Source organism: Tiliqua scincoides, chromosome 15 (genome assembly GCF_035046505.1).
Source record: "Tiliqua scincoides isolate rTilSci1 chromosome 15, rTilSci1.hap2, whole genome shotgun sequence".
Taxonomy (NCBI): domain Eukaryota; kingdom Metazoa; phylum Chordata; class Lepidosauria; order Squamata; family Scincidae; genus Tiliqua; species Tiliqua scincoides.
Window position 1 is genome coordinate 4,174,821 of NC_089835.1, and position 17,500 is coordinate 4,192,320.

Genomic DNA, 17,500 nt, shown 5'->3' on the forward strand with positions numbered 1-17,500 from the left:
TGGCCTCCTCCACGTGTCTCTCCTGCTGCTTCCATTCATAAGCTCCACCCCAGCCACGCCCCCTGGCCCTGGCCACGCCCCCTCTGGTCTGGAATGGAAGAAAGGCATCATTAGAACATGGCCATGCAGAAGCGCATGCGCAAAGACAAGACTCGAACCTGGCCTACTTGAGCGATGCGCACGCGCACGCGCATGATGAGAATTTCCAGACATGAGCGGTGCGCGTGCGCAAAGATCAGACCCTGACTCGACACGAGCGGTGCGCATGCGCACAGGCACGATTCGAACAGCCAGTTAAGAGCCCTACAGCGGCAGCGCATGCGCAGAACGACGCGCGCGCGCGCCTCTGAGGCGGTTGAGCTGCCATTTTGTGCGCTCGTTGGGTCGACGATGGCGGGCGGCTGCTGGCTCCCGGCGAGGCCCGTGCTCTCCCTGGCGGCCCTGCTGCTGCTGGCGGGCGCGGCCCGGGCCTATAAACTGAACGTGCCGAAGGTGCTACTGCCCTTCAGCCGGGACAAGCGCGTCTCCTTCGTGCTGGCGGCTGAGGGCGGTTGCTACGCCTGGTGAGGGCGGGGCGCCCAGGGAGCGCGGGGGCGTGGCCTCCGCAGCTAGGGAATGGGCGCCCGTGACGTCAGCCCAAAAGGCAGCCCAGGCTGAGCTTGATTGATTGATTGGTTGATTATTGAAACCTTTAGCTGTATTGATCAGGCATGTCACGTGTTCATTGCCAACACATGCACATGTGCGAACACATGCACACACATGCGTGCACACTTATAAAGCATATATATATAGCAGCCTGTTAAAAGTACGGATCTGTGACTTCCCCAAATGCAGTCGCAGAGCATGGTAGCCTCAAGCCTGATAGGTTAAGGATAAGATACATACTGAAATGATTGGGGACCCACCTGAAATTGACTCACGACCCACAGTTTGGGAAACACGGATCTGGTGGATTTTATGTTAGTGAAGTGTTGTTGAAAGCCAGTGTATAAATACAGCAAGTCCTCCCTTAATCATAACACAGAGCATAAAGCAGCAGATCATAGAGGACTCAGGCCTGTCAAAAATACTAAAAGATGTAAAAAAGATGTTTAAAAGGCCATGAACTCAGAAGGCTTGTTTAAACAAAAGGGTCTTCAGGCTTCGCCGAAAAGTCTCAAGAGATGGAGCTATTCTCAAGGGGAAGGGCGTTCCATAACATTGGTGCCACTGCTGAGAAGGCCCTATTTCTTGCCGCCGCCCCACGTACCTCCTTGGGCGGCGGCACTTGTAAAAAGGCCTTTTCTGATTACCTAGGAGGACGAGCCGGATTGTGCGGAAGTAGGCGGTCTCTAAGATACCCTGGTCCAGAGCAGTATAGGGCTTTAAAGGTCAAAACCAGCACCTTGAATTGGGCCCGAGAAAGAATGGGCAGCCAATATAGCCCCTGGAGAAGCAGGCTGACAGAGTCAAACCGCCTAGCTCCAGTGACCACATGGGCCACCGCATTCTGCACTAATTGCAATTTCCGAACCGTTTTCAGGGACAGCCCCACATAAAGTGCGTTACAATAATCTAACCTTGATGTCACCGTGGCATGGATCACCGTGGCCAGGTCTGCACAATCCAAGTATGGCCGCAGCTGGCGCACTAGCCGAAGCTGAGCGAAGGCCCCCCTAGCCACAACCGCCACCTGGGAATCCAGGAGCAGCTGCGAGTCCAGGTGGACCCCCAAGCTGCGGACCTGCTCCTTCAGAGGGAGTGCAACCCCATTCAGAGCAAGCCGATAGTCCAGCACCTGCATCGAGGATTTCCGAACCAGGAGAGCCTCTGTCTTATCTGGATTTAATTTCAGCTTGTTAGCCCCCATCCAGATCCTCACTGCTTCCAGACAGCACTCCAGGCCCTCAACCGCCACCCTGGAATCTGGAGGAAAGGAGAGATAGAGCTGGGTGTCATCAGCATATTGATGACACCCCACTCCAAACCCCTGGATGACCTCTCCCAGCGGTTTCATGTAGATATTAAATAGCATGGGGGACAGAATTGAACCCTGCGGCACACTGCACCTCAAAGGCCAGAGTGTCTCGGCCAATCTCATGCTCTCAGGATACCATGGTCGATGGTATCGAAAGCCGAAAACTTAAAGGCCTTTTGTTTTAAATTGTTTCATTACAATGTTGATGAGCAGGGAAAAAACCACTCCCCCTGGGACCCTGCATGTGTGGCGTTTGCCCATTCTTAGAAATTTGGATAGGATTTGGCCCTAGTGCTGCAATCCTAAAGACACTTAGCTGGAAGTAAGCTCCATTGAATAAAATGGGATTTATTTCTGAGTAAACAGGTATAGGATTGTGCTATAAGTTAGAACAGGGGTGTCCAAAGTTTTGGGCAGGAGGGCCACATCATCTTTCTGACACTGTGTTGGGGGCCGGGGAAAAGAGAGAATTAATTTACATTTAAAATTTGAATAAATTTACATAAGTTTACATAAATGAATATATTAAAGATTAACTTATATGAATGAATGAAGGTCTTGCAATAGCTCAAGGCCTATAAAAGGCCTTGCACAAAGCAAGGCTGGCCTTTCCTTTGCTGCTGCTACTACATCACAGATGTGAAACAACAAGCAGTGGAGGGAGCCCTCATCCCACAGCTCACGTGAGAGGTCAAACAATCGCCCTCACGCTGAGAGCAGTTGCACTGGGCCAGTGTGGGCTCCAACAAAGCTCCGGAGGGCCAGAGGCTCATTGGAGACTGGAGGCTCCCTGAGGGCCGCATTGAGAGGCCTCGAGGGCCACAAGTGGCCCCAGGGCCGGGGTTTGGGCACCCCTGAGTTAGAAAGCAGGACTTCCCTAGTTCTGATCTTCCCTCTACAATGAATTCTCACCAGTAGCCTTAGGCAAACCACCCCCTCTGAGCCTCAGTCTTCTCCTTCTGCAGTATGGGATAATAATACTTCTCTTGGTGTAAGGACAACACCAGAAGAGAACCTGTGAAACTCTTTGCATGCTCAGGAACTCTGTGCAAATGCAAAGTTTTTTTTTTCTGTTTTGTAGGTATTCCACCCGCCATGACACGGTCACCATTGAGCCAGTGTATGAGAATGGCACTGGCTGCTCTCAGAAAGCTGTGCTGACCACTCGTTCCACACAGGCCACCAAGCTAGTGAGTGTGGTCATGGCGGAAGAGACAGGTAGGTGGGGCGTTAAAGAGGGAGGCTTGAAAGGAACCGAACGGCGTCTGACACAGTCAAGCTGATGGGAGCATCTAAAGTGATACTGAGTTTCCATCCTTGCTGTCTCGGCGCATCTAGCGCCCTCTGCCCCCAAAGAGATGACCTGCTGCAGCAAGGATATGCACCGATGAGGTCTGTGCAGCTTGTGACCCACCGAACAAGGAGCAGCCCTCCAGCCCTCATGATACGACTTCCCATTTCTGCCAGCAGCAAGAAGTTCAAGGCCTGTGCCAACCCAGATTTTATTTCTTTAGGGCAGTAGTTGCCATACTGTGGCTCAGGGACCCAGCCACGGGTCATGACCCAATTTTTATCTGACAGAGCAGATTGCAGGCCATGTGCATCACAGGTTTGGGAAGCTGCTCTTTGGGAAGGGAGAGCTACTGCGCAATCACCATTATAGCCACGTCCCTTGGCGTTTATAAATCAGGCAGCATCTTCTTGGGCCTCTAAAAGGTTTGGGAACCACTGTAGTAGAGTACTGGTGTCTAGACTAGGCGAGGGCTGAGCCCGTAAGGGAAGTCAGAGGGGACGAGTCAGGTGGCACTTCAGAGAAAGAAGCAGGGGAAATGAACAGACAGACCAGGGCATGATCTATCACTATCAGAGGAATCATGGGAAGTGAGATGTTTGTTTATTGACCTACTTGTAACCCAATGCAACTTAAATTCCTGCTTGGCGATGCAGCGGGCTGCTCAACATCCTACAGAGGGTTTTGGCTGCTGCAGATCTTAGGCCTGCTGAAGTTCTTATTTGTCTCCTTGCCCCGGGGTAAACCTCAGCAGCCCCAATGGGTCAGCTCAGTCCTGAGTTGGTCTGTGCAGGTGGATCAGGCCCAGGGAGGGACCTGGGATTCAGAGTGTGTTTCCACCGCCAATCCCACCTCCCTCCCAGGTTCGATCAGCCAACTCCCCACCCCATCACATGTTTCTCTGGTGCCTCCTCTAGGGTTGGTTTGGGCTGGTAATTTTGTAAACAGCTTTTCCAAGATAGCAAAGCATTTGACTAAAAGAGAAGAGAACACACTTCTTTGGGTCACTTTGTCTCAGACCCTTAAGGGTGTGAAAGGCCAAGTCCTTCAGGACCCTGGACAGGTCCCATGGCCAAGAAGGTCCCATTTGGCTGTTACCCTCCACATGCCCGATCTTGTCTGATCTCGGAAGCTAAGCAGGATCAGGCCTGGTTAGTACTTGGATGGGAGACTGCCTGGGAATACTGGGTGCTGTAGGCTTATACCATGATCTTGGAAGCTAAGCAGGGTCAGGCCTGGTTAGTACTTGGATGGGAGACAGCCTGGGAATACCGGGTGCTGTAGGCTTATACCATAGTCTTTCGAGATGGAAGGTTGCCAACCATGGTGGTAACTGAACCTTTATGTGCTCCCTCCAGCTTGACTGTCTCCCCAGGGCCCTGTCACCTTGCTGGCAGATGGAAAGGGCAGGGGCCCTGTGAGCCGAGGTCAAACAGTGGGATATATAAATATATATATATATATATAATCAAATACATCATTGGAAGAGCTGCTGGCATTAAGAAACATTTAAAATTCTTTTGTCAAGGGCCCTGACTCGTCTTGTCTCCACCTGGGTTGGCTTTTTCTGTACCCATTGTGTCACTAGAATGTAAGTCCTTTGGGGCAGAGGCCTCCGGAAAGTGCCATAGGTTTTGATGGTGCTGTATAACCCTAGAGGCCCATTAACAGTAGACTCACAACAGGACAATTGCAAACCCTCTATTGGGAAACTGGAAATTCCAAATGGCCTGTGATTTGCCATTTTTGTTCTGTTGTTCCCCAGACTTTGGTTTTCTCCCCAGCATTTGGGAAAGTAATGTGGGGCTTATTCAGGGCATGACCCAAAGGGCAAGAGACCCAGTTTGGCTCTCCTTTCCAGTGACAGGCCACTTGCTGCGTTGCGATGTTTTCGTGGACCTCATAGACCATGTTGAAATAATCTCCCGGACCAAAGAGATCTATGTTGAAGACTCCCCACTCGAGCTCACCGTGAGGGCACTGGATGCTGAAGGTACTGTATCTGGGGCAGCCTATGGTACTGGGAAAGGCAGTTTTAAGCCCAGTTCTGCTCTCCCTTCTATTCCTAGCTGTATCCAGGGCACAATTGACTGGCAACTTCCTTTTTTCCAGGAAGTGTCCAATTGACACTGACAAAAGACAAGGGAAATCTCTATGCAACTTTGGTGTGATCCAATAGGGCTGTTTGGATGCTCTTATGGTACATTTTACCTTTAGGGTTCCATAAATAAGAACATCAGAAGAGCCCTGCTGCATCAGGCTAAAGGGGTCCCATCTAGTCCAGCTTCCTGCATCACTCAGTGGCCTACCAGATTCCTCAGGGAGCATCCAAGACCACAAGAGACCTACATCCTGATGCCACTCCTTTCACCTGGCATTCAGAGACCTACTTTTAGAACCAGGAAGTTTCATATGCCCATCATGGCTTGTAATCTCCATTTCCTCCATAAATTTGTTCAATCCCCTTTTCAAGGCATCTAGGCCAAGTGCCACCACTACATCCTGTGGCAAGTGGTTGCACAGATTAATTACAAATTAAAAGTCAGTGGGTGGTTTTATCTTGTTTGGATGGCTTTTGTACAGACCCTTCCCTGTGTTGTTTACAACGCTTGCGTTCCTCCCTGTCATAAACTTAGGGGGGTTTGGGGCGTTCAGAGTTCTTGGTTCTCGAACCCTAAAGCCCTCAAGGCCCCCCTGTCCAGTAGTACTGCCTCCACCCTGTATGTGCCAGTGCCTCAGTCCAGGGACACTGAGACCCTCTAGGCTTAACTCTATCCCTTGCAGGCACTGAGCTCTTTCTCCAATTAAAGCTTCGTTCCTCAAGTTACTAGACCTCAATGATCACTTGGTAGCTTGCTAATGGCTAGGCAGGATTCTGAACCTTTGTCCCCAACAGACAATGAAACAACTTGGTAAAAGAGATTTTAGTGTATTATGTACATAAGGTTACATAAGGCAGCAAATGCTAGAGGCATAAACATCTAGGAAACATATCAGCAATAAAATAATAAAGCTAGCTGGCTATCTCTGTTAATCCCTATCTCTCACCTGGGTCAGTTACTCTTGTAGATCTCTTAGCTGCAGGCTACCTGTGAGGCCAGGTGCCCATGGTGGACAATGGAGCTCACAGCGTGCAGGATGTTGCACCCAAAAACTCTGCCCAAGAAAAACTGGACACACCCCTTGGGGCACTCATTATTATACTTCTTATGCTAATAGCACTGAGGTGACTTCATACTTATTTAGACTGTCCAATCAGAAACTTTGGAGGACAGAACCTTCTAGAAGTGGGTCTGGTTGCCAGCCCTCCTAGTTCTTACCCCTCCCAACTGGAGATCCATAGCTGGATTCCATTCCACTTGATCAGGCGCCCCTCAGTCTACTGAGGTGTTAAACATTCCAATGGGTTGTAGTTCTTGTTGTCTGTCCTTTCTGGCCAGCAAAGGAGAGACAACAATCTTTGTGTTTGTTTACTCCCATTCTTGCAGCTTGGAACTGCGAGCCACTTCTCCGTTACTGACTTAGTTTGGTTCAGGCTTCACATGCTAACCTAGGCCTAAACTGTACATATTCATGACACTCCCCTTCTCCCAAATAGTCCGAAGGATGGGCCGCATTAAAATCCCCCTCTCTGGCATAGAAGAGGACAGCGTCAGGATGGAGGGATGCGCGTTGTGCAGTGGCACACTTTTTTTCAGTTCGACGAAGCCTGTGCTCATTCTGGGTTCTGCCCACAGGGAACACGTTCAGTAGCTTGGAAGGGATGGAGTTGGAGTGGAGCATCGCCAAGGACGACGAGATGGAAAACATGGAAGTGTCAAGCAAAATTAGGTAAGACGGGAGCCCCAGCAGCGACTGAGAAGGAGGGGAAGGACCTAGGAAGGGCCAATTCCCAACCCATTAAGAGCCCCATTAGGCTAATCCAAGCAGTCCATTCAGGAGCCTGCAGAGTAGGTCACGCCCATCAGCAGCCATTTGCCTTCCTGAGCTTTTGTAAACTCACCTGGGAAGGCCAGCCCCCTTTCAATCAGGAAGGAAGGAGGGGGGAGGAGCCAGCCAGGAGTATAAAGCTAGGCAGGCCATCGCGTGAGGCTCTCTGCAGACGCGTGTGGCCTCTGGGACCCCAAGTGCCTCTGGGAACTAAGTGCCAGGTAAGGCACAAGAGTTTAGCATCTGGGCGAGTTCAGCAGCAGGGCGAGGAGGCCAGGGCCCCATACGCCGCCCTTCCTCTTCCCTTGAGAAGAGGGCTGCTATCCAGTGTACGGTTTTTAAAAGGACCCCTAAATAAAACAACAACAACAACAACAACAAAAAAGCTATGCAGTCAGACAGCCAGCAGCAGGGTGGGGGCTATCCAGTGTTCTGCATCGAGTGCCACATGTATGATTATATGCCTCTGGGGCATAAGTCATGGGTGTGTCCTCGGTGCAAGGAGCTCCAGGCTCTCAGGGAACGCGTCTGCTCCCTTGAAGCCTTGGTGGCCGACCTGGAGAAGCGCAGGCAGCCAGAGGAGGACCGTGGGGAGACTTCCGGGGACGATCAGGCTTCGTCCCAACCTCAGGCGTGCAGCTCCTCGGCTGCCCGGGTGGGAAGTCTCGGGACTGGAGGACGTCATCCTGGAGAGGAGGGAAACAATCCCCTAGGGGGGATCCCTTCTCCAGGGGATGGGCCCGTATCCGAGCGCACTCGGGATACTCCTCGGCGGGAGGGGGGTCGGGGGCTTCTTGTAGTGGGGGATTCGATTATTAGAAACATAGAGAGGGGGGTTTGCGACGGATGTGAGGACCGCATGGTGACTTGCCTGCCTGGTGCGAAGGTTGCGGACATCACTTCTCGTCTAGACAGGCTGGTAGACAGTGCTGGGGGAGAGGTAGCGGCTGTGGTGCATGTCGGCACCAACGACGTGGGCAAGTGTAGCTGGGAGGTCCTGGAGGCCAAATTTAGGCTTTTAGGCAGGAAGCTGAAAGCCAGGACCTCAAAGGTAGCGTTCTCTGAAGTGCTACCTGTTCCACGCGCAGGGCCAGCTAGGCAGGCGGAGATCAGGGGTCTCAATGCGTGGATGAGACGGTGGTGTAGGGAGGAGGGGTTTAGATTCGTTAGGCACTGGGGAACGTTTTGGGACAAGCGGGGCCTGTACAAGAGGGACGGGCTACATTTGAACCAGAATGGAACCAGACTGCTGGCGCATAACATTAAAAAGGTGGCAGAGCAGCTTTTAAACTGATCCCTGGGGGAAGGCCGACAGGAGCCGAGGGGCATCCGGTTCGGGACTCCTCATCCCTATGGGATGAGGATGGGGAGGTTAGAGAACAACAAGACAAAGGCAGGGTAGGAGAAGAAATTGGGAAAGGTAGGGAGATGGGATGTGATAGACGGTTTGGCACAATGAGAGGATGCGGGGACAAAGGAGCGAATAAGCAGCCCATCCTGGGGCATTCCGTGTATAAATGCCTTTATGCGAATGCCCGAAGTCTACGAGCAAAGGTGGGAGAACTGGAATGTCTGGTGACAAGGGAAAATATTGACATAGTGGGCATAACGGAAACCTGGTGGAATGCGGAGAATCAGTGGGATACCGCAATCCCGGGCTATAAACTCTACAGGAGGGACAGGCAGGGGCGTGTTGGAGGTGGGGTGGCCATTTATGTTAAGGAAGGGATAGAATCCAGCAAAGTAGAGATTGAAGGTGGGTCCGACTCCACCGTAGAATCTCTGTGGGTTAAATTACCAGGCTTGAGCAGCGATGTAATACTGGGGGTGTGCTATCGTCCTCCAGACCAGAAATCTGATGGGGACCTTGAAATGAGGAAACAGATCAGGGAGGTGACAAGGAGGGACAGGGTTGTAATCATGGGGGACTTCAATTATCCTCATATTGACTGGGTCAATTTGTGTTCTGGTCACGATAAGGAAACCGGATTTCTTGACGTGCTAAATGACTGTGGCTTAGATCAGCTAGTCACGGAGCCCACCAGAGGACAGGTGACTCTGGATTTAATTTTGTGCGGTACGCAGGACCTGGTTAGAGATGTAAACGTTACTGAGCCATTGGGGAACAGTGATCATGCTGCGATCCGTTTTGACATGCACGTTGGGGGAAGAATACCAGGCAAATCTCTAACAAAAACCCTTGACTTCCGACGGGCGGACTTCCCTCAAATGAGGAGGCTGGTTAGAAGGAGGTTGAAAGGGAGGGTAAAAAGAGTCCAGTCTCTCCAGAGTGCATGGAGGCTGCTTAAAACAACAGTAATAGAGGCCCAGCAGAGGTGTATACCGCAAAGAAAGAAGGGTTCCACTAAATCCAGGAGAGTGCCCGCATGGCTAACCAGCCAAGTTAGAGAGGCTGTGAAGGGCAAGGAAGCTTCCTTCCGTAAATGGAAGTCTTGCCCTGATGAAGAGAATAAAAAGGAACATAAACTGTGGCAAAAGAAATGTAAGAAGGTGATAGGGGAGGCCAAGCGAGACTATGAGGAACGCATGGCCAGCAACATTAAGGGGAATAATAAAAGCTTCTTCAAATATGTTAGAAGCAGGAAACCCGCCAGAGAAGCGGTTGGCCCTCTGGATGGTGAGGGAGGGAAAGGGGAGATAAAAGGAGACTTAGAGATGGCAGAGAAATTAAATGAGTTCTTTGCATCTGTCTTCACGGCAGAAGACCTTGGGCAGATACCGCTGCCCGAACGGCCCATCCTAACCGAGGAGTTAAGTCAGATAGAGGTTAAAAGAGAAGATGTTTCAGACCTCATTGATAAATTAAAGATCAATAAGTCACCGGGCCCTGATGGCATACACCCAAGGGTTATTAAGGAATTGAAGAATGAAGTTGCAGATCTCTTGACTAAGGTATGCAACTTGTCCCTCAAAACGGCCACGGTGCCAGAAGATTGGAGGATAGCAAATGTCACGCCTATTTTTAAAAAGGGAAAGAGGGGGGACCCGGGAAACTATAGGCCGGTCAGCCTAACATCCATACCGGGTAAGATGGTGGAATGCCTCATCAAAGATAGGATCTCAAAACACATAGACGAACAGGCCTTGCTGAGGGAGAGTCAGCATGGCTTCTGTAAGGGTAAGTCTTGCCTCACAAACCTTATAGAATTCTTTGAAAAGGTCAACAGGCATGTGGATGCGGGAGAACCCGTGGACATTATATATCTGGACTTTCAGAAGGCGTTTGACACGGTCCCTCACCAAAGGCTACTGAAAAAACTCCACAGTCAGGGAATTAGAGGACAGGTCCTCTCGTGGATTGAGAACTGGTTGGAGGCCAGGAAGCAGAGAGTGGGTGTCAATGGGCAATTTTCACAATGGAGAGAGGTGAAAAGCGGTGTGCCCCAAGGATCTGTCCTGGGACCGGTGCTTTTCAACCTCTTCATAAATGACCTGGAGACAGGGTTGAGCAGTGAAGTGGCTAAGTTTGCAGATGACACCAAACTTTTCCGAGTGGTAAAGACCAGAAGTGATTGTGAGGAGCTCCAGAAGGATCTCTCCAGACTGGCAGAATGGGCAGCAAAATGGCAGATGCGCTTCAATGTCAGTAAGTGTAAAGTCATGCACATTGGGGCAAAAAATCAAAACTTTAGATATAGGCTGATGGGTTCTGAGCTGTCTGTGACAGATCAGGAGAGAGATCTTGGGGTGGTGGTGGACAGGTCGATGAAAGTGTCGACCCAATGTGCGGCAGCAGTGAAGAAGGCCAATTCTATGCTTGGGATCATTAGGAAGGGTATTGAGAACAAAACGGTTAGTATTATAATGCCGTTGTACAAATCTATGGTAAGGCCACACCTGGAGTATTGTGTCCAGTTCTGGTCGCCGCATCTCAAAAAAGACATAGTGGAAATGGAAAAGGTGCAAAAGAGAGCGACTAAGATGATTACGGGGCTGGGGCACCTTCCTTATGAGGAAAGGCTACGGCGTTTGGGCCTCTTCAGCCTAGAAAAGAGACGCTTGAGGGGGGACATGATTGAGACATACAAAATTATGCAGGGGATGGACAGAGTGGATAGGGAGATGCTCTTTACACTCTCACATAATACCAGAACCAGGGGACATCCACTAAAATTGAGTGTTGGGCGGGTTAGGACAGACAAAAGAAAATATTTCTTTACTCAGCGTGTGGTCGGTCTGTGGAACTCCTTGCCACAGGATGTGGTGCTGGCGTCTAGCCTAGACGCCTTTAAAAGGGGATTGGACGAGTTTCTGGAGGAAAAATCCATTATGGGGTACAAGCCATGATGTGTATGCGCAACCTCCTGATTTTAGGAATGGGTTAAGTCAGAATGCCAGATGTAGGGGAGAGCACCAGGATGAGGTCTCTTGTTATCTGGTGTGCTCCCTGGGGCATTTGGTGGGCCGCTGTGAGATACAGGAAGCTGGACTAGATGGGCCTATGGCCTGATCCAGTGGGGCTGTTCTTATGTTCTTATGTTCTTATGAGAGCTGAGTGTGGTTCCGTGGATACATTGCCAAGCGAAGGAGGCTTCATTCAACCAATCCCTGCTTTGAATGCTCTTGGGCTCAGTCCCCTGCCTGTAAAATGGGAATACCAGTGCCTTACCTCATCAGAGGTAATATTTAAAGTCCTCTGCACAGATGGAGTTTATGAGTAGCCCAATCCTACCTTAACTCCGCTCCTGCTGACGATGCAGCCATTTCACCGGCCATTTCTTCTTGCCCTGGTCATCCTGTTCCTCCCTCTCCCCGTCCTGTTCTGCCTGTTCTGCCTCACCAACTTACAGGTGCAGGGGCTTCTTTGCAGGTGACTGGTGTGCAACTGCTCCCCGTGGCACAGCAAACCCACAGGACAGGGCCCTAAGTAAAACCCCAAGGGTTCGCCAGAGGAAATGAACTCATTCCTTTTTGCCTCCTGTCCCCTACAGTCTCTTCTGTTTGAACCACGCAAACATACGCTGAAATGATATCAGAAAATGACCTTTTGTTTTTTCCTGTAAACACTGTAATTTGGTCTCTTTAGGATTTTAAAATATTCTGAAGCAGAATATTCTCCACCAGCCTATATCGTGGAGATGGAAAGGGAGGAGAAACAAGGGGACAGGGTCCTAGTTTCGGGAATGAAAACAGGAGCGGCCGTCATTAAGGTCCGAATTGAGGAAGCTACATACAAGGTGGGTTCTCTCTGGGCCTCCAGACTGGGTATATTGCAGTAGGGGGGTGCTGCAAGGTCATTGACCCCTGACTATGCATACCTAGGCATCAGACCTCTCCTCACTGCAGTACAGTTGAAGAGGCCTGCACCTCATTTGCAACATGCGTCCAACCTCTGACTTGCATCGTTTACACCTTTTTGTATTTTGAATGCCCAAAGAAGAATCAGACCTACTGCATCTATATCTGTTTTCCTCCTGGCACCGTGTTAATGAGTGCCTTTTTTGTTTGTTTCGTCAGAAAGTAGCCCCTGCACTGATACGCCTCTTGGTTTTGGAGAACATCTTCTTAATTCCCTCCTATGATGTCTATCTGCTGGTTGGAGCCTACATCAAGTACAGAGTTGGCAAAATAGTCCAGGGCAAGATCATAGGTATTTATCATTGCCCCCCCCCCCATTTACACCCAACTTTCTTAAAGCCCTTGGCAGTCCTTTCCAAGTGGAACTTGCTGCTCCTTCTTTTCCTGCTATTGGTGCAGAGCAGGGCTTTCTGTTTTGGCCCCCGCACTGTAGAACTTCCTTCCCCTAGAGATTTTGGCTGACTCTTTTCCTGCCTTTGAGACCTGTGAGCCAGCTTCCCCTACCTCCATGTCAACCTGCCCAGCTATTAAGCTCAGCGGTGGGGCCCTGCTGTCTGGCCCACCATTGGCAGAGGTCCATTTGATGAGCAGTGAGGATGGTGGCCTCCAGAGATTGCATAGAATGCATGTGTCACTTTGACAGCTCTGATTGAGTCATATGTTCTTCTCAATTAAATTTACCCCTGCAGAGGTGGAGCTGCCCCTGGAGCATTACGAGCTCAAGCTACAGGACGAAGCGAAGGCAGCCGGCGGGTCCGACCTCCTCCCTGTGGCTCAACTAGACGTGAACACGGCTACCGTCAGCGCCATGCAGCTGGGACAAGTGAACCTAGTTTTTGTCCACAAGAGTATCCTTTTCAGCATCAGCCAGACCTGTGCCAGCCGGTTCAAGTCTTCTCTGTTGTCTCTGAAAGGGGCTTTTGAAGGCCAAGGGCCCTCTCTTCCCTCAGAGGATACTGGTGTCCCGTCCCGTCCCCCCCATTTTCAGTGGAGCAGAATTCCTTAAGGGAATAAACAAGACATCCACATGCGAAGTTCTTCTGGACTTCCCAACTGCACCATATATGTTGTTGAAGCTGGATATTTAGGTAACCGCCCCCCTCCAAGAAGTTGTATGCACTAATGCCTAAGGAAAAGTGCTGTGGATCTCAGTGGCTTTTGTGTCTGGCCCTTTCTGGATGGCTGCAGATGGAGGGACAGAGCTGAACGGGATCCAGAGTCCCCTGCCCAAGGCAGCCAGTATGACCTTCCTTCACAGCAGAATCACCTCTGGTTCTGTGTCTGTTTTATTGGGATGACGTGTGCTTCCTCTAATTGGTCCCCACCCCCCAACCAACACTGACATGAAATCTGTGCCTTTGATTGCAGGTTTCACTGTCCAGCCTGGAAACAGGTGGATCCTCGAAGTGCATCGAGCATACACTGTTACCGTCGAAGTGTACGACAAGTCGAGCACCAGGATCTACCCATCTGATGTGAGTTGGTGTTGATTGTGGGGGGGGGGGGGGAAGAGAGTTTAGGAGCTTCCAAAGGCCCAGATTAATTTGCAGGGTGTTTCTGTGTCTGTTTAATTGGAAGCATGTTCCACTGAGTTCAGTGGCACTTACTCCCTGCAACTGCGTGTAGGATTTTCATTGCTAACTACTTTGGGAAAGCTTTGCCCAGCACTTAGTTCATCTGTGGAACTCCCTGCCGCAGGATGTTGTGATGGCACCCGGCCTAGATGCCTTTCAAAGGGGACTGGGCACATTTACGGAGGAAAACTCCATACAGGTTACAAGTCACGATGACTGTCTGCATCCTCCAGGTTTTAGAAGTAGGAAGCTGGATGGGCCCTTGGCCTGATCCAGCAGGGCTTTTCTTACGTTCTTATTGTAGTTTAATCAAGCAGTATGAGATGAAATACAGTGCAGGTCTTACGATACAATTCTGCAGTCCTGCTTGACTTGGAAGTAGGTTTGCTTGGAATCAGTGTTCTGCAGAAATGAGACAGGGCCATTCGAGGCTCTCCACAGAACCAAGTAAGGGATTTGTCTCTCTCCAACTCCTGGAGACAGGAAGGCCATGAGGCCTAAATATCGAATGTGTGCATCTTCACCACCTGGAATATTTCTCCAGCCCACCCAGCTGCCTTTCCTGATTAGATTCAAGCTCCAGGGAAGCCAGGAACCCACAACAAATTCCCTTGATCGTCTGTGTTCTTTGCCTTGTGCCACTGGCCATTTGGCGCCTCTCTGCCAAGCTTTTCCTCCTCCTGACAGCATCACTTCCTTCCCTTCCCTGTCCTTGATTTCCAGAATCTCAGAATAACCCACCAGTTCCCCGAGGAATATTTTGAGGAGTTCAGGTCGTCAGCCAATGGTTCCTACCACATTGTTCAGATCCTGAGAGCTGGGGTCACCGTCATCAGAGCCACACTGGTGTCTGTTCTACTTCAGGTAAAAAAAAAGGGGGGGGAACTTGATCGAAGGGATAGAAGTCCTCATCGTTACCAAAAACTGAAATGCCAGGCTTTGAGGGGAACATCCACTCTCCAACTTGGCTGATGATTTCAGTGATTTACAGTATCTCTAAGACAGAACTCTTTAGAGACTCTTTGTAACAATGTACTCCCAAGTCATTCCCCTTGCACCTCACCAATTTAACCTGGTGGTGACCCCCTGCCTTTATCCTCCTCCCCTTTACCCTTGTCCAGGGGTCTTTTCCAGCCCTGCCCGGACATGCCAGAGCTTGAACCCAAGGCCTTCTGCATGCGAGGGCTCTACCGCTGAGGTACAGCCCCTCCCCACAGATGTCGAGGCTTAGGAATTTGAACACATTGGCCATTCTTTTTTCCTTTCTCTCTTTCAGAGCGGCTCGGAGGACTTCTTGCTGATCCCAATCAGCCACGAGCAGGAAGTGAAGATCTACCTTCCAATCACGCTGACCCCCTCCTTCTTGGCCTTTCCACACCATCCCCTGGCCCTGGACGTCTTGTATCAGTACAGAGTTCAGGTGACATTGACCAAGACCTCTCTCTCTCTCTCAAGCTCTCTCTCTCTCTCTCTCTCAAGCTCTCAAGCTCCTTAAGATGTTATTAAGCCATCTTTTCTTCGGTCTTCCTCTCAGTCTTTTCCCAGTACTTTTGGCATCATATGCTTGCATGATTAGACAGGAGTTGTCCATACTCAGCTTATAACCAAACCAGCACAATCTAGATTTTAAAACCTGCACTGAAGGCCCTTTCTCATCTGCTTGGATTCATACATTTTTATTTCTCCGTCATTGGCACCAAGTGACCAAGACCCACAAGAGACAAGGCCAGGAATGCCCTTGTTTGTTGTTCTCTTTTGCATGACATTTTTGACCACAGGAAAATGGCCACATACAACGAAACCGCCAGGCAGCGCAGTGTCGTTATGGTGGAAAAATTGCATGTGCACAGCATCTTATTTTGCAATTTTGCTACATGGCCTCACTGCATATAGTGTTCCTTTCTGATTCTCCTCCTCCCCGCCCCACGGTTTTTTTCACAGGTAGAGGGGGGCAGCGGCAACTTCACATGGACCTCTTCCAATCAGACCGTGGCCACCGTCACCGTCAAAGGGGTGGTCACCGCAGGCCTGGTCCAGGGGCAGAGCACCGTGCAGGCCAGAGATGTACAAAACCCCTTCCACTTTGGAGAAATACAGGCAAGTCTTCCTCCTGGGCTCATCTCTCCCTGGGCGAATCCTGCTCTGGGTTCCCGCTGCTTCATTTTCCTCCCCAAGGAAGCCTGGGCATTGAAATTCATAGCAAAGGTGGAGCAGGGCCAGCAATTTCTTGTAAAGAACTCCCAACAACCCCCCTAAATTTAAATATATTAACTTAAAATAGCTAACAGTGGTACTCAAGGCAGTGTACAGCATAACCTTTCAATTTTAATTGCTTTTCTAGACCAAAAACAGGACAGTAGAAACTCCACACAAAGACAAGAGGGGGAGGGGACCAGAGGTCAATGCCACCAGAAGCCCCCAGTCCAGCCCTTGCATGGTCCAGCTACCATTATCGTCGTCCCCCCTTCCTCAGCAGTCTTCCCTGACTCCCTTCCTGCTCCCTGCCCACTCAGGTGTATGTGCTGCGGCTGTCAAAGATGGAGTTTGTGCCACTGCATGCCGATATTGAGATCGGGCAGGCCTTGGAAGTCCCCCTCGTCATGTATCACATGGCAAAGGAGAAGGGGGAGACCGTCCCTTTCACGGACTGCTCCCTCTTACCTCTGGACGTCAGCATGGACAAGCAGGGCGTGTTTGCTGTGGACGAAGAGGGTAAGAGAGCTTTGTTCCCCCTCCTTCCTCCTCCCCCCGCACATCCTTGCCGCTTCTGGGCCCGCTGCAACAGTTCCGATGCAGAGCCACAGTGAAAACCCAGATAGATTTGCCCTGAGTTGTGACCCTGAGAGAGTCACAGCTCAGCAGCCAGTGTCCCGTTCCTGCTAATACAGGAGCTCTGGGATTCCCTATGTGCTGGGCTGCAGTCTGGCAGAAGAGGGAGCTGGTTTCACAGTCAGGTGACTGAGGCTGCAGGGGCAGCTGTCCGGCCACGTAGCAAAAGCCAAGCATAAGAACACCCACCTAGCCCAGCTTCCTCCTGTATCTCATAGTGGTCCACCAGATGCCTCCGGGAATACACAAGGCATCAAGGTACCTACATCCTGTTGCCACTCCCTTGCACCTAGCGCTCAGCGATGGCCTACTTCTAGAACCAGGAGGTTGTGTGTATTCATCATGGCTTGTCACCTGTGATGACTCTTCCATCAATCTGTCCATTCCCCTTTTAAAGGCAGCTAGGCCTTCAGGTGCCACCTCCACATCATATGGCAAGGAATTCCATAAATTAATCACACAAAGAGAGGGTAGCTCATCAGAAGAGGTGTCACACCAGCATCCAGCATGTACCTGGATAACTTGAGAGCTGGACCCTCAGCTCTGTCCCATCCTAGAGAATTGGTGGGAGGTGATCCTGGCCACTCATCAGAGGCC

General features: G+C 50.6%; 2 protein-coding genes across 2 annotated transcripts in view; both read left to right on the plus strand.

Moving 5' to 3' along the window:
- LOC136635255 (nuclear pore membrane glycoprotein 210-like) overlaps window positions 1-215 on the plus strand; it is a 24,112-nt gene extending 23,897 nt beyond the window's left edge. The window contains exon 19 of the mRNA XM_066610407.1: window positions 43-215. Within this exon, the coding sequence (XP_066466504.1) occupies window positions 43-215 (173 nt within the window). The remainder of the gene's footprint in view (window positions 1-42) is intronic.
- A 175-nt stretch (window positions 216-390) lies between these two features.
- The window catches only part of NUP210L (nucleoporin 210 like), a 33,952-nt gene continuing 16,842 nt past the window's right edge, over window positions 391-17,500 (plus strand). Inside the window, exons 1-13 of the mRNA XM_066610408.1 lie at window positions 391-563; window positions 3,042-3,178; window positions 5,113-5,244; window positions 6,989-7,082; window positions 12,229-12,379; window positions 12,660-12,792; window positions 13,190-13,348; window positions 13,520-13,588; window positions 13,869-13,975; window positions 14,798-14,938; window positions 15,351-15,494; window positions 16,016-16,171; window positions 16,588-16,786. Of these exons, the coding sequence (XP_066466505.1) occupies window positions 391-563; window positions 3,042-3,178; window positions 5,113-5,244; window positions 6,989-7,082; window positions 12,229-12,379; window positions 12,660-12,792; window positions 13,190-13,348; window positions 13,520-13,588; window positions 13,869-13,975; window positions 14,798-14,938; window positions 15,351-15,494; window positions 16,016-16,171; window positions 16,588-16,786 (1,795 nt within the window). The remainder of the gene's footprint in view (window positions 564-3,041; window positions 3,179-5,112; window positions 5,245-6,988; window positions 7,083-12,228; window positions 12,380-12,659; window positions 12,793-13,189; window positions 13,349-13,519; window positions 13,589-13,868; window positions 13,976-14,797; window positions 14,939-15,350; window positions 15,495-16,015; window positions 16,172-16,587; window positions 16,787-17,500) is intronic.